This window comes from Leguminivora glycinivorella, chromosome 2, assembly GCF_023078275.1.
Source record: "Leguminivora glycinivorella isolate SPB_JAAS2020 chromosome 2, LegGlyc_1.1, whole genome shotgun sequence".
NCBI classification, from domain to species: Eukaryota; Metazoa; Arthropoda; class Insecta; order Lepidoptera; family Tortricidae; genus Leguminivora; species Leguminivora glycinivorella.
In genome coordinates, this window is record NC_062972.1 from 23318967 (window position 1) to 23334963 (window position 15997).

General features: G+C 37.7%; 2 protein-coding genes across 2 annotated transcripts in view; both read right to left on the minus strand.

Annotated features, from left to right (window-relative positions):
* Positions 1 to 3994: 3994 nt before the first annotated feature.
* On the minus strand, positions 3995 to 6147 carry LOC125242257. Its single transcript, XM_048151001.1, has one exon. It carries the CDS (start codon positions 6001 to 6003, stop codon positions 5035 to 5037), a length of 969 nt encoding a protein of 322 aa, XP_048006958.1. The 5' UTR covers positions 6004 to 6147; the 3' UTR covers positions 3995 to 5034.
* The window catches only part of LOC125242256 (C3 and PZP-like alpha-2-macroglobulin domain-containing protein 8), a 206645-nt gene continuing 196758 nt past the window's right edge, over positions 6111 to 15997 (minus strand). Inside the window, exons 15-25 of the mRNA XM_048151000.1 lie at positions 14147 to 14344; positions 13384 to 13609; positions 12583 to 12871; positions 11580 to 11978; positions 11229 to 11338; positions 10887 to 11032; positions 10353 to 10545; positions 7774 to 7930; positions 7103 to 7254; positions 6818 to 6977; positions 6111 to 6731 (exon numbers count right to left, since the gene is read on the minus strand). Of these exons, the coding sequence (XP_048006957.1) occupies positions 6111 to 6731; positions 6818 to 6977; positions 7103 to 7254; positions 7774 to 7930; positions 10353 to 10545; positions 10887 to 11032; positions 11229 to 11338; positions 11580 to 11978; positions 12583 to 12871; positions 13384 to 13609; positions 14147 to 14344 (2651 nt within the window). The remainder of the gene's footprint in view (positions 6732 to 6817; positions 6978 to 7102; positions 7255 to 7773; positions 7931 to 10352; positions 10546 to 10886; positions 11033 to 11228; positions 11339 to 11579; positions 11979 to 12582; positions 12872 to 13383; positions 13610 to 14146; positions 14345 to 15997) is intronic.

Genomic DNA, 15997 nt, shown 5'->3' on the forward strand with positions numbered 1-15997 from the left:
GATTGTGCCATTCGGCTAGCCACCCTGGTCGCCTTTGCTGGCCAGCCTTCGTCGTTTCCGCGCTCCATCACAGCGGGCGAGGGTTGCGCCTCCGATTTCGCAATTGCTCTCAGGGGTAGGACAGACAAGACTACGGATAGTGGGCTTCAGTTGAACCGTATTAACAATCATTGACAAACATCACGTAAGCAACACTGTCATTGTGACTGCTGCATATGATTAGCTACGACTCGTTTTTGCTTTATTTCCAATTCATCAGTTGAGAATCAAAATTGAGTAAAAATACTTGGCGACATGTAAAACTAATTAGTATAAAATTAAAAACCAACAACGGGGCGAACTGATTACTAGCGTCTAATAGAGATAAAAATTCAGACTTTTTTTTACGGAAAGAGATTTCCTCATTCCTCTTTGTTGAAAGGTTTAATTGAGTAGAAAAATAAAACAAAGTGAGTGACTTGGTGTAATAATTTTAATAGTTACTATTTATTAATTTGTGTCAGTACATCAAAGTAACTTAACGAATATCTAGCTTATTTTGGTAAGCACAAATACTAATTAATGTATTCATTAAAACTATACATTACATTGTGAAATATTTTTTACAAGTTTCAAATTGACGAGAATCCTTCGCTCAAGCACCTAGTTTTATACAACCATACATTTACACATAGATAAACAAATATGTGTAACAATTAAACAGCGTCTTTTAAAAATATATAACTCCAGCAAGTACAAATTATTTTATTTATGTCTCATAAGAGTCATAAGAATATAAGATGAAAACAGAACAAACAAAATAGAAGATGTAAACACCATATTTGACTAGGACAAAGCAGGCTTCAGGAATAGACATATAGGTAAAACAATGTACCTATTGTTTAATTTGGCTTAGGTAGGAAAAACGTTGTTTTTAACTAAACAAGACGCTAACAAATATAAATCTAATAAGTATTTTTATAGGGCTCAAAGCACACATCAAAATATATCAAAATCAGTCTCACTACAAAATGGAAATTGTAAATCAACAACGACAAAGATAGCGTTGGGCAATAAGTTTCTTCGACAAATCATTTCACGCATTTCGATAGTATTGTGAAATTTATGAGTGTTGGTTTTTTATTGAGTATCGTGGATTTTATTTTATTTTCAATCTATCTAGTATCTACAGTCACCATCAGATATCTCGGAGCGGCTAAACTGCTCACAAATAACTAAATACGCCTCTAAACGAACCCGCTGATATGAAAACACTTTTTTTTTGTTAAATTTGACAGTCGTCAGGATCCCTATCAGGAACCACCCGGCAAATCACTTATTAAATCAGAAAAAAGGTTTTTTTTTAACCGTTTTCATACATTATAAATTATAAAGTCAGTCTCAAGTAAATGACGACACATGTAACAATAAATAATGATAAGGAATTACAAAGGCAGCCTTTATTACTACGCTTACTGAGCCACTAAATTCATTCCCTGAATAACTCGATAACAGTAAGAGAAAAGACAATATTTTCTTACAGAAATTAATTGTAATTTACCTAAAGAACCGTCCCCTAATCTTAACGGAAATCAATAAAAATTCTTTGTAGATAATAATCTACCCAAACTCGAAAACCAGGCAAGCACAGAGTAAACTCTCTTTATAAAGCAAGTTGCGTAAGCCTTTATTTGCACTAGGTCCATTTATTTATCTACGTATATATTAATATGTATGTAAGTTCATTTATTGTATCTATATATGTTTATTTTATAATATAATCAACTTGTATTTAATCATTAAAATCTCATACTGGCTTTATAATGGCGTCCACCAGACTATTTCTGTTTTGCCCAATGGTTGACTGATAGAAAATGACTTAAGGCGTTAAGTTCGCCATTTGTACTTGTTATTGTTAATTTGTGCAATAAAGTTTAAATAAATAAATAAAACTTTATTCGTTTTTGAGCCTAAGATATGCGATAACAGACACACAAACGTGAAAGTAGAATTAAAATCTCAGACACTTTCTTAATCGTTACTTCTCAACGAAAAGAGAAGACAAAATTGTAAACATACTCGCAATGATGATAAATAGATTTATCATTTTAATAGCTAGCGGGGTTGTGGACTGTTATTATTGACGTGAAATGATGAAAACATGTAATAAATGCACTAATTTTAATTATTGGTAAACAAACACAAGCTTAGTTTCGTGACAGAAGGCAGACTGACTACCGATTGATTATATTTCATAACATGAGGACAGTTTTTGAAAGTGACATAATTTTAAACTATGAAGGAGGTCGCGCACCAGCCAGTCGCCAACACATTTATCAGATCAGTAATTTGTCCGAAGTAACAGCAACTTGGAAAAAGTTTCAATGTTAATTGAATTCAAACCAATAGGGATGTGTCTGTAACATTACTGTTGGGTACTAAAAGTAAATTTTATTGGTCCGCAATTGGTGAAATAATTTTGAAATACGTTAGTGCGGGATACAAACGTTTAAGCGTTTCTTAGAATAAGCACAGCATTTATAGTAGCAAGTTTTGAATCTATTTTTTTTTTTATTAATTAGGTAGGTAAAGAAAGTCTACCATATTTATTAAATAATTTGGTTTAAATTTCAATACCTCAAACTGTACCTACATGGTGGGCAGGAACAGGTTAAAATAAGCACAGCATTTTTAGCAGCAAGTTTTGTGTCTATTTTTTTTTTATGATGTAGGTAAGTATGTAACTAAACTACTGTATTTAAATAAACCAATAACTTTCACTTTGAAGCCATGCCACTATCTGAAGAAAACACTAATATACTACTTTTAAATTTGACATTTTTGTAGGTAGGCAGCTTTAATTACTTACTAATTTGTTTGTTTTTGGTATAGTATAGTTAAATAAACAACGAAACCACCTAAAGTAAATGACATATCGATTGTCAATTTTTTTGTATCTCATTATAATGGCAATCCACTTAGGTCTCATTCTGGTCAAAGTGGAGAAAAATCATTATAAAATGTAAGCGAAAACAAATATTGGACAATTAAAAAGCGAGTATTAAAAAAAATAAAAACGATTTTTGAAACGTACATATTTGCTTGAAAACATCGATCTTGAGTCACTTATTAGTATCAAATTTTTATTTATTAAGTGAAAACTGCCACTTTTCTAAATACATAAACAAAAAAAATATATTAGTGATTTTCAAATTAGTGTTTCTCAAGAGAAATAGCTAAAAATATTTTTTGGAAAATAAAATAAACGTTGGTCAATACAGAGATTTAGACCCTATATCAATACGAAAATCGAAATGTTGTTTTGCAGTTATAGGATCACTCCGGATCAGTAGTGTCGTAATACAATCTTTACAACAAGAACTTGTTTACCGAATTATGTCATTAACAAAATATAATTTATTCCCAAAGGAAGAAACTAAACCAGTATTGTTCTAAACCTGTATTGTTCAGTTCTGACTTTTATACCCTTTCTTCAGGATTTAACTGTTTTTGTTTTAAACAACATGATCTAATAAGAGGTAATTTATTTATTCAAGATGTCATAATCATAACACTAGCTCTTTCAATAACTAGCTCGATTAACTGCAGTTCCGTAATAAGTAAACAAAATCAGTTTAAAACACAGTGGGTACAACAATATTTCTTCAAAGCAAGATTTTTTACATGATAATGCAGAGCCCTCAGGGCCTTACCGACTTTTGGCGACCGGTCTGGCGCAGTCGGTAGTGACCCTGCCTGCTACGCCGCGGTCCCGGGTTCGAATCCCGGTAAGGGCATTCATTTGTGTGATGAGCACAGATATATGTTCCTGAGTCATGGATGTTCTTCTATGTATATAAGTATTTATATATTATATATATCGTTGTCTGAGTACCCACAACACAAGCCTTCTTGAGCTTACCGTGGGCCTCAGTCAATCTGTGTAAGAATGTCCTTATAATATTTATTTTATTTTTATTATTTATTTATTGTCAAGGCGTTAGCGCGTTTTTTCACATTATCCGATCCGATATCGGAAGGATTTCAAAGGCAAAAATCAAAGATGGCGGCTTAAATGTATAGGATATCGGTCCTACATCCGATATCGGATCGGATAGAGTCCGTGTTCCGATATTTGTGAGCGCTTTCGCAGTTCCGATATAGCTGGTAGCGACTGTACCTAATAAATTAGATACTTTTATAGCGTTATTAATTTACAATTTCAAACAAATACAGCTAGGGTAAGAAACTACATTTTACATACAATAGATACAGAAGACGATAGATTAGACGGATGGAGATTCTGGGGCGTTAGCATTAATTACATTCTCTAGGACACTATTTTTTATATTTATACTAAAAGGTAAGACTAAGAAAACTCATTGGGAATTAATCTTATTTCAGGTTACAGTCACAATAATTTCAGTTTGGCTTCTGATATTTACAAACTATAATATCTATTTTAAGGACTAAGATTACAACCGGGTAAATAGATCTATATAAATTCTAAAATTATCGTTAGTACCGGGAAAAACGACGATCTGTCGCTCTACGAGTCATTAGCAATCCTAGCTCTCTATTCATTTCAGCGTTTACTCTAGATTCCTGGAACACTACGAAGCGACAGTTAATTTTAGTTTGGCAAAGCTAACATCTAAAAGACTACAGAAAACGAAATAAAAGCTTATCTAGGGCTTTGAGCAATGATTATAAATCATAGTATTCTCAGATTTTACTTAATTTTAAGTCACACAGCGCGCTTCTTAATGTTAAAATACCTTATTCTTAATATTTACATTGACACACATTTACTTCCTAAAGTATATAAACAATGAGTGCAAAATACATCGTTCTAACAATCAACAATAAGACTGAGTGCGTCAGGAGTTTCTGAGTGCATATCGATCGGAACACCAATTATTAATAACAATTTTAATTCAGTACAGGGTTTCGATAAGCTAAATGGCATCAGTGTGTTACAAAAATATTACGCTGACATCTTTGTGCCTATTACGCTGACATCTTTGTGCCTTACACAATATATAACAATAAAGTTTATAATGACCGATTGTCATTTGACACATCTTGATCACCTTTTTGCTCAAAGTGAGTTGAATTTGACATGTTTTGTGCCAGGGAATTAAGTCTGTTATGCACATGTAACTTATCATCTAATTTGGAGGCTTCAGTATCAGGGCCTTCCTTTAGGAGTTCCCACAGACTGTTTTTATCCAAAATTTCAAAACCACCCCGATTTTCTGGAGCGATATCTGCTTTAGGTACTCCAGCTAAAGTTTTTGAAGTCTCAGATATTGGTGTGGATGGTATTTTATGGATTTCTTTATTGATCGATTTTAATGTCTTTGTGTAGTATTTGTCTAGTGAAACATTTTTATTCTTTGTGTTATTTATCTGGCTTTCGTCAGCAGTGTCATTTTTTGCACTAATTTCTGAGATATTGTAAGTCGTTTTAACTGCCGGCTTCTTTAATTGCGTTTTGGTTTTAGGTTTAATAGTTCTGTCGTGCATTGTTTTAATGTTTTTGTTAGTTATTGCAGTTATAGTATGTGGTGCCAACGATTTGGTTAAAGCAGAAGTAGGCAATAGTGTTACATTAGACAAATACCCAAAAAATGGGTGGATTGTTTTAAGTGGCGGTATTTCTGTATTTATGTCTGATTTCTTTTTTATAATAACTGCACTAACGTCATCACTTGTGTACAGATGTGCTATAGGTTTAATTGGTAATTTCGATATATTGACCTGGGGTAAAGGGGCAGTAGTACTTGCTACTGTGATATTCATATTAGATTTAGTTTTTATGAAGAATTTGTCTTGTTTGTCACCATAAGTAGCCTTTAGAGTACCTTTGCGCCTGGGAAGAGGTTTTTTCTTAATTTCTTCTTTTTTGGTAATAATGTTAGACTTAGGTATCTTTTGAACGATTAGTTCACCATTCGTTTTAGGTGTAAGCGGTAAAATATCATTTCCGATCTTTTCGTCATGTGATTTATTTATGTACATAGCTGTCGCTATAATAATAGGATTATCTGCTTGTTTAACATTTTTGTCGCGTAAATTAGTGTTGAGAATATATTGCGAAGTAGTAACTTGCCCTAGTAGAATTTCCTTTACAGTTGGCACTTGAGTTTTGGCTTCCGATATTGATAAGTCTGTATGTTTTTTGTTATAAGTTCCTGAGACCGTTCTGTAGTAACTTGTTGATTAACAGTTGTTAAATGTTCTGTAGGAGTATGTTGTTCGGTAGTGTCTTCTTTTCCAATAGTTGATATTAGCTTAGTAGATTCTTGGCCAGTGGTAATTGTTTGTTTCATAGGAATAGGTTCTTGAGTAGAAATTTCTTGTTCGGTTGTAGTTAAAGTCTTTGTTGTAGTTACAAATGCAGAATTTCCTTTTCCTTGTTTCTGAGTGGGTTTTTTATACTTAATAGATTCATTTATACTTTTTTTGAATTCATAGTCTCTACTGCATATACGTCCACATTCACAAATATTATCGATATTAGCATTTGTTTTCAGGCTTGCTAGTTCTGTTTTGTCAAACCAAGTAATGAAGTCGTCATCCGTGATTCCTCGTAATAATGGACTGCCAGGTCTTGCGTGGAAAAATGTCTCAACAGCGAGGTCGGGTCTAGTGGAGGGGTAGATTTTAGCAAAGGCAGGACGTAGACTGCTGATTATGAATTTCGATCTTGCCTCGTAGGTTACACAGACTGGACAGGTTGAGCTTATCTGAAATGTTAAAGAATAAGATTAGATAGTTCATGTTTCGTTGTAATAACAACAATATAAAAACAATAAACAACATAGATACTTACATTAGCAAAGACGAACCACACAGACTCTCCTCTGGATCCATAGTGCAAATCAGCAAACGTTGCGCCGTCAAGAACAACTGGGTTGACGGAGTGTAGTTCATAACCAGAAAATAGAGACGCTTCGAGACGCAGAATGCCCGACCGCTCTTTATTTTTCCACCTAAAAGAAGCAACAATAAATAAATATAACAGGACTTTCTTACAACGAACAACAACGAAATTAGTAAAACATTCTAAATATCGATAACCTTAGATATAAATGTGTGAGGTAATTCGAATATTTACCTGAAACATGTCTTGACGATTATAGTTGGTAGATTTCCTTGTAAATCTTCTAAGCTACTTCTTTCTGGTCGGATCTCTTCAATAATTGCAGCTTGTATATTAAGCAGGGCGTTTTCTGGTTTCGGTGTATACGTAGAGTATGCTATGGTACCCTGCAAAAAAAGTTTTAGCGTAAAGTTTTTGATTCAGGAACAGGGCAGCAATATCGACTGGTGGATAATTCCAACTAACCGTTTTTTTTTTCATGTTTTACATTGCTAACTAGTGTGCCATGTGTGACCTCAGAATCGCGGGTGCCATATATGTCAAGTGTACCCGTATGAAATTACCCGCCAGTTGAGATGGCCTTCCTTAACCTTAAATTTGTAAGAAAACCATAGATCTACATTCCAAAGGTGGTCCGAGTATGTAAAAGGTGACCATCTACGCCTTTGAAGGTAGAACAAGTTCTTATTTGTTTTAACCTCAAACAACAACAAGAAGAAACAAAGGCTTCCCAAAACATGAGAAGGCTAGAAGTCTGAGCTAGACTCTAGCTGTTCGTGTCGTCAATGAGCCCTCATCCAGATTTGTCAAATGTAACCATACATAAAATGATATACCTAAAGAGGCACTCGTCTTCGTGAATTACATTATCTATACAGACAGATTTAATTAAATTGTGAGAATACCTGTACAGTGGCACAACCGGCGCCAGTGGCATACACGAACACTTTAGTAGGCAGTCCCGGCAGCTGCAGCGGCCGCGGAGCGGAGCGCGCGCGCAACTCCAGAGTATCCGTCAGTTCCATGCCGGCTGTGGCCAGTGACACCGTCAGCGCACGGTGTCTGGAATTAAAAATAGGTAATATTGAAAATGTGGCCAGAATTCTATTGCGACTACGATGTAGTCACCCTAGCCGAGGAGTCAATAGCTCAAAATCCGTAGCGAATCGCTGTTATATCTGTCCATCGCTCTTTGATACTGATGCGTCAAAGTCTTACCGATAATTGGCATATAAAGTGAGAGCGTAAAGCTGCGTGTTAGTGCTAGTCACTCTAAGCTATAAAGGCAGCAGTACGAGCCCCAATGCAAATGATTTCGTCTAGTATGAAAAAAGTATTATGTCCTAACTTCGACCTCAAAATTCAGGATGAATTAGATGATTAGTAGAACATGTAACATAAAAACAAGAGAGCTTATAATGCATATTTTATTTATTCAAAACATAAATTAACAATTTTCCTCACTAGTAAACAAAAAAACATAATTTCACCAAATGTAACACTCGCAAAAATGTTCGTCTTCAGCGTAGCCGATGCAGAAAAGAACAACTACCACTTGGTGGCGTCACCTTTTGCATCTAAAACGGCCTTAATTCTGAGCGGCATTGTATCTACCAACTGTCTATACTCCTCAGGGGTTATTCCATTCCAGACACTCACAAGTTTCTCCTTAAAATCAGCTTTGGATTTAGAAGGATCTTTTCGCAACTTTTTCTTCATTTACCACTACAAAGTTTTTATGGGAGACAAGTCTGGACTGCTGGATGGCCATGATATGGTAGGAATTTGTTTTTGTTTGAGCCACTCCATCGTTGTCTTGCCAGTATGACATAAGGCACCATCTTGTTGAAAAGTAAATCCATTTATATACTTGAACTTTCTTATAGACGGTAGTGAACTCTAATCCAAGATGCTTTTGTATTTCTCAGCATTGACGGTTCCATCTATAAATTGCAGACATCCCACACCCTGTGCCGACATACAGCCCCAAATCATTTAAAGATGCTGGAAACTACACCTTGCGTTCAAGACAGTCTTTGTGAAATGCATCTCCTTTTTCTTGAATGACTTTACTTCGTTCATCGCCAACTATGACCTCAAATTTGGATTTGTCGCTCCATATTATTTTTCGCCACTGATCGGCAGTCCAGTTTCTGTACTTTTGTGCAAATTTCAACCTGTTAGTTTTCTGCTTTTGAGTAAGTAATGGTTTCTGTTTAGCGGTGTGAAAACCGAAGCCCATTATTTTCATTACTGTCTTTCAGGTATCGACTGAAATGTTTATTTTGATCGCGTCATGCCATAGTTAGGTAAGTTCTCCTGCTCTTGCATGACGATTTTTCCTGATGATGCTCCTCAAAATCCTGTTTTCTCTTTGGCAGTTATTCTTCGACGGCCAGATTTATTTAAACAGGAGACGGTTCCGTGTTTTAGTTGATGCTAGATGATTGTATGCGCCGTAGATCTTGGCGAAAAAAGGTCTTTGAATATTTTGGAACGTAGATTTGCCGCTATTGTTACTGGAAATTATAATTTTCCTCACTGATTCAGGCACCGACTTACCTCTTGCTATTTTGGTATAAAAATGTTGTAGAATAATTATATTTTTTACAGAATTTACCTTTTTATGTAGCCATATATCATATCAGACGACTTATAATATTATTAATTCAATTTAAAATATTATTGTATAATATAAATCTTACTAAACTATTTTTATTTAAAATAGACGACCTATTATGCCTCAAATATGAACTAGGCGTATTTTTTTGCTTTAGATATGTTATTTTTATGATATGATTATATTAAAACATATAACATTAGGGCATTTTGTACGGCGCAAGATTAAACTAGTTTTAATGGCTTAGTGTGTCGTGTATTCCATTTATCATCAAAGTCAATCTGGGTTTAAACACCAGTTTCGGAAATAAATATCGCACGTTGAAGTGTGACTAGACGATATCATTTGCATTGGGGCTCGTAGTATCCTGATGGGCATTTTAACACCTGTTGATTTGTCGGGCATAGTTACTGTCGATAAAAATTATATTATGAAACAATAGCAAAAAAACCACTAGGAAGTGTCATGATATTGCGACTTAGTGAAGCGTTCTGAGCAGCCGTCGTAGTTGGTGGCCTGCTAGGTGAGAATCACAATCATCATCATCATCAGCATATCAGCTGAAAGACGTCCACTGCTGGACATAGGCCTCCCCTAAAGATTGCCACAATGACCTGTCCTGCGCCACCCGCATCCAGCGAACTCCTGCGATCTTCACCAGTCATCAGTCTACCTTGTGGGGGGCCTACCCACGCTGCACCTTCCAGTACGCGGTCGCCACTCAAGAAACTTACCGCCCCAACTGCCATCGGTTCTACGTGCAATATGAGATGAGTGCTAGGTGAGATTGGCATTAGGAAACACATGTCCGCTTTGCTGACTCACTCGAATATTAATGGGATGCTACGGATTGATACGACTTACCTATCGTGGGCTAGAGCAGCGTACTGCGCAGCGGCCTTGGTGGCCTGATAAGCGAGACTGGGATGCCGCTGCAGGGTAGAAGCCCGGTAGTACAGGAATCTGGCGGCTGCTTCTCCTTCGGCAAGGGCGCCTCGTGCGCATGCTGCCAGCAACACCCGGACGCCCGCTACGTATTGCTCCATTGTTACTGCCTCTGTAATTTTGAGATCAATATCACATTTACAAAGCATTCGATAAATTTTCTTTTTGCTATTGTAATAAAAAAAATCAATGCATAGGTTTTTAAAAATGAGAAATTAAAATATAAAAATCCCTATAGTTATTCACAATCAGTGCAGATATTTATTTTAGTTAGGTAGAGCAAAAAAGAAACACCGACTACTGTTGTACTGTTACTACACTCTGTGAACTGGCATTTCTTGTCTACAGATGGACACGGGCAGAAGCCATCTTGAAACTTCTTCTATAAAGTCACGATCTGTAGGTAATGAGGGGACGACGAAGTAATATTCTTAAAAACAATGGTGTTTTTACCATATGATGTAGTCTTGATACTTCTGGACGTTTCCTCCAAGAGCCAATCAGCAGCATCTTTTCTTGGCGCCGGCCAGCCAAATTCGCCTTCTTCAGTGGTCGAAGCGTTCCTCAGAATCAATAGAGCTTCTGGAACTACTGGGCTCCTGAAATGTGAAGGGATTTGTTTGTATTTATTTGTATTTAGGCATGACGACAGCCAAATAAAATGAAGATAAAGGTTATGCGTTAGCGTCACTGTCCCCATTCTCCAATAGCCAATTGTTGACCAATAAATATAGTTATATAGATCTACTATTAAAATATAATTAAGGCACTAATGTAAAAATAATGTAATTTTACCTTGCCAGTACGAGTCCCAGTACCGTTGCTGCAAGGGCAGCAGGAGATGTTAGATTGTAGAGATTCTTCTCTAAATATGTCTGCGCTCGTTTTGCGATTTCTGAATCCATCTAAAACAATAAATACAGATATAAATAAGCACCGAGGAATCCTGGTATCCTTTATAACATCAACATGGATTACCTAGAAATATATCATACTCTAGAAATTTGAATCGAATGTCATATTACTTTTTTATACAAACGATTAAAGGCAGAATAAATATTGTTTATTGTATGCAATCAAAACCACTCTAAAAAGGTTGAAAATAATGTAGTCCAAAATTGAGTCTGTAGTTCTTTATCAATTTACCTGACTTTCAACTCCAACCTCCAACAAAGCAACTAACGTCTCCGCAGTAACTTCGACTCTTCTCTCCCATTCAATTTCTTCCTCCGTCATATTGCCATCTTTGTCATAATAGTAATACTCATTAACATCGACGTCTTTGGTTGTTCCATTTATTTTAGTTATTTCTGCTGGATAGTAATCTACTTCTTTATCAGCTGCCATAGGTGTGAAGGACCCATCAGGATTCTGCCTATTTTGAATCCACCTTTTAATGGATTGCAACAGATCTGGGTCAATCGGATAGTACGACTGTATTTTTGTAAGGATTTCTAGGATCTTGATAGTCGACAAGTGACTGCTCATTCCGGGATGCTCACTGAAGGAATTATCGTTTTTGCGGAATGACAGGAGGATTTGGACCTGAAAAAATATTATAAATAGTTAATATTTTATGGACATTATTTTTTAGTTGACATGGTTATGTTATAACGATTATAACTTCATCTTCTTTGAAAATTCGCTTAAGGCACTGGTCCCATCGCGAGCTAGTAAGCTATGAGCTATCGGCTATAAAAACGAACAAAAGATAGTCGCTCCCGTACAAATAAAAGAGACACGGCGATGTTTATAGTTACTCGCCCAGATATGAGCTATCAAAATCGCCGTGTCTCTTTTATTCGCACGGGAGTGCTTATCTTTTGTTCGTTTTTATAGCCGATAGCTCATAGCTTACTAGCTCGCGGTGGGACCAGTGCCCAATAATGATAAGTTGTGATAAACGTGGGTACGACACTAAAAGTAATTCCCGATAAAGTGGTATCTCCTACCAGCCTGTGTGGCGCCCCTACAGAAGAGCGATAGGGAGAGCTAGCTTACGTAGCTTAAGCGTTTGTGACGCTGGTTCGATGATTGTGTGGCGTAGTTATTCAATGTTGCCACGTTTTATTTTAATTTAGATCCAAGACAATTTTATTAAAATAAAAGTTTCTTGTATTAACATACAATAAACTTTTCTAAATCATACCTGCTCAGGCAGCTTTTTTAATATCCTATCCCTCTCAGCATCGTCAACCAAATGCGGGATGTGTTCCAAAGCCAACAGCGGGGCCAAGCTTGCAGCGGCCGCAGACAGTTGCGAGTCTCGCCAGACTTCCGACCACTGGTCGGTCGGGTCTGACTGCAGGCTGTAAAGGGGCAGATGCAGACCGCCGGAGACTAGAAGGGTCCCGCTGGCTGATCCAGGTACCACGCCGTGCGGCAGACCAAGTTCCAACACTTGCGAGAAGCCGGCCTCTTCGTTGAAATTCCATATTCTGGAAAATATATTAGAGAATTAAATACTCGTATACGCTCATTTATAAAGCAATATTTTCTACAATAAATCTGGAGAAGAAAAACGTGACTAATTTTTCTGCTGCATGAAACTATATTAAGGTGTTTTCACGGTGACAGCTCTGCTAACGACTACAAAGGTATCCTTCGCTCCAAGCAGCTCCATACCTACCTGATAGACTTACTTCTTCCATAACGAGGTCAACATATCCACCAAGGCTCTGCATCCATGAATTTTGAGATCTGCTACATTTGCTGTTCCCTTATGGTACTATACCCAGTCATAATAAGATTGCTTAGTAACTCGCCTTCCTTCCCCACAGCACACTGAAGCCAACGAACTTCACAAGAGTGTCCGCAGCCAACGGCCACACCAGCAGTATTCGCTCCAGAGGGCGCAGCCCCACGACACACTGATAGCCGCGGGCCTTCCCACCCACACCCAGAAGGCGCACCAATGGCATGTATATTAGTAATATTGGTAGTGTCTAACCTGAAGTCCGCCTTGTCTCCCCACAGCGCACTGAAGCCGACGAACTTCACGCGAGTGTCTGCAGCCAAGGGCCACACTAATAATCTTCGCTCCGAAGGTGCAGCTCCACGCCCCACTGACAGCCGCGAGCCTTCCCACCACACCCACCAGGCGCACCAAGAATCCGCACCCGTGCACTCAGAGTCATCTTCCGTTTGCTCCGCGCTGGCCAAGTGCACGTCGTAACCTGGAAAGTTCATAAGTAGATATTTAAAATAAAATAAAGTTTAATTGAGAAACCGTAGTCATTAGACGCTAGTCCTTCATGAATCCACCATGACAAAAAATACTTGACACTTTTATAAAAAATAGATAAAAAGTGTACAGAAAAATAGCTTTCGGATACTTGGGAAAAAATAATGTTAACAATGTCCATCTTACCAAAATGACGTGTATAATATGTAGGTAGTTGAAATTTGTGAAACGTTCAGCGTTACCAAATTTCAGTTGTGGATAATTTAAGCATACTTATTTAGCCTGTACCTATGTACAGTCAACCAATTGGAATCCTAGGCCACTGTAGAACTATGTCATAGTGAAGTTATAAATCAGATTGTAAGAAATCTTTTACTGCTTGTCATTTTGACATGGTTGTAGAGTGGCCTAGGGTTCCAATTGGTTGACTGTACCTACTTAATAACATCGTGAAATTTGAAGATCAAATTAAATGTTAATGTTGATGGCCAATCATTTTCCTTAATAATTATCACACATAATTACTCACCATGCTTTCCTCTAGCGATCCACACGCGGCTCCTCTCAAACACCACACGGTACATGTCGTCATTAGGCTCGCGCACAGAAGACAGCGCGACGTGCGCGGCTCCCTGCGCTCGCAACTCCAACACCAAGCCAGCGCGGTTGCGAGGGGCTGCCACCCACTGCCACTCCCATGAGCCTCGGGATGATACCGCTAAGTGTTCTGGAATGAAAATTAATTTATGTTACAAACACTGACAGGCTAAGTAAGCCTAAATAGATGCTGCTCGCGTGCAGAATAATAAACATTACAATTAAGATACCAGACAATAAGCAAAACAGTGTCGCGTTATCGAATGCAGCACGGCATCAGTTTAAGTGGCACAGAAGTCGCTCTCTGAGTGTCACTCCATTGCAATCCTTCTGTAAAAACAATGACGCTCGTGGATACCTGTATCGCGTTATAAATAGCAACTGTAGCAGTGATGCTATCCAATAACCGTTGGCACAGAAGTAGGCACTCTGTATGTCGCTCCGGGGTAATCTTTCTGATAAGACCAAGACGCCGGCGGATCAGATGAGTCCAAGGATCGGACAAACGCCCGTCATTTCGAAAATGTAACCCTGTTCCGTACAGCAGAGACTTCCTTATATTAATAAAAAAAATGTAAGTGTTTTATAAATTTACTAGCTTTTACCCGCGGCTTCGCCCGCGTAATAAAAGTATTCATTAAGATTTTCATTTGGATCCGTAGGGACCGTAGGTTTCTCTGTAGGTATATTTATCTGCGATTATTTCGATTGCACATAATACTTTTGCTTGCAATGATTGTAGAAATATTACACATCGACCACAGCGTAGGTAATTCTATATACGCTGGGGAAACCTTTATAAACATCCCACATAGCCCGTATTTCGACACTATGATCGGTGGGTAAAAAGTACTTTTTTCTATTATCCCTTACAATTTTTTACATTTTGCTTATACTTATCGCAAACGTAATCTTCAAGCAAGCAAACAACGATCGTCTTAGAGCACATTGATTGTAAGAGACCGCCGACCGATTATCCGTATCCCTCTAACGATACCCATATTATCCGTATCCGTATCCGTATCCGTATCCGTATCCGTATTCGTATTCGTATCCGTATCCGTATCCGTATCCGTATCGCTATCGCTAACGCTATCGCTATCGCTATCGCTATCGCTATCCCTATCGCTATCCCTATCGCTATCCCTATCGCTATCCCTATCGCTTTCCCTATCGCTATCCCTATCGCTATCCCTATCCCTATCCCTATCCCTTATCAAGATGTTTAATGATATAACACTTTAAGTTCTCGCGCTTTGTACACATATTTAAAGTCACATACAGGTCGAACGCGATTAATTAACATTATTTTTACCTTTTTTCCCAATTCGGCCAGGTTGCACTGGCCGTGGTCGCGGAAGACTGACGTCCCAGCAAAATGTCACCGGAGATGTAAACAACACAAAACTACCCGATATTAATTTATATAAATGTTCGGGGTAGACAAATAAATATAATCTACCCGCTTTTAGTTAATGTTTATTTCCCACCATGTTTTTTTTTTTTTTTTTTTTTGTGGGATAGGAGGCAAACGAGCAGACAGGTCGCCTGATGGTAAGCGATCACCGCCGCCCATGGACACCCGAAACACCAGAGGTGTTGGAGGTGCGTTGCCGGCCTTTAAGATGGGTGTACGCTCTTTTCTTGAAGATTTGAAGGTCGTATCGGTCCGGAAATACCGCAGGCGACAATTCATTCCACAGTTTAGCTGTGCGGGGCAGGAAGTTTCTGGAGAAACGCACATGTTTATTTTAAAGGTAAAAATAATGTTAATTAATCGCGT

Coding starts and splice junctions, on each gene's coding strand:
- LOC125242257 (XM_048151001.1), bottom strand. CDS start 6,003: ATGTACATAAATAAATCACATGACGAAAAGATCGGAAATGATATTTTA.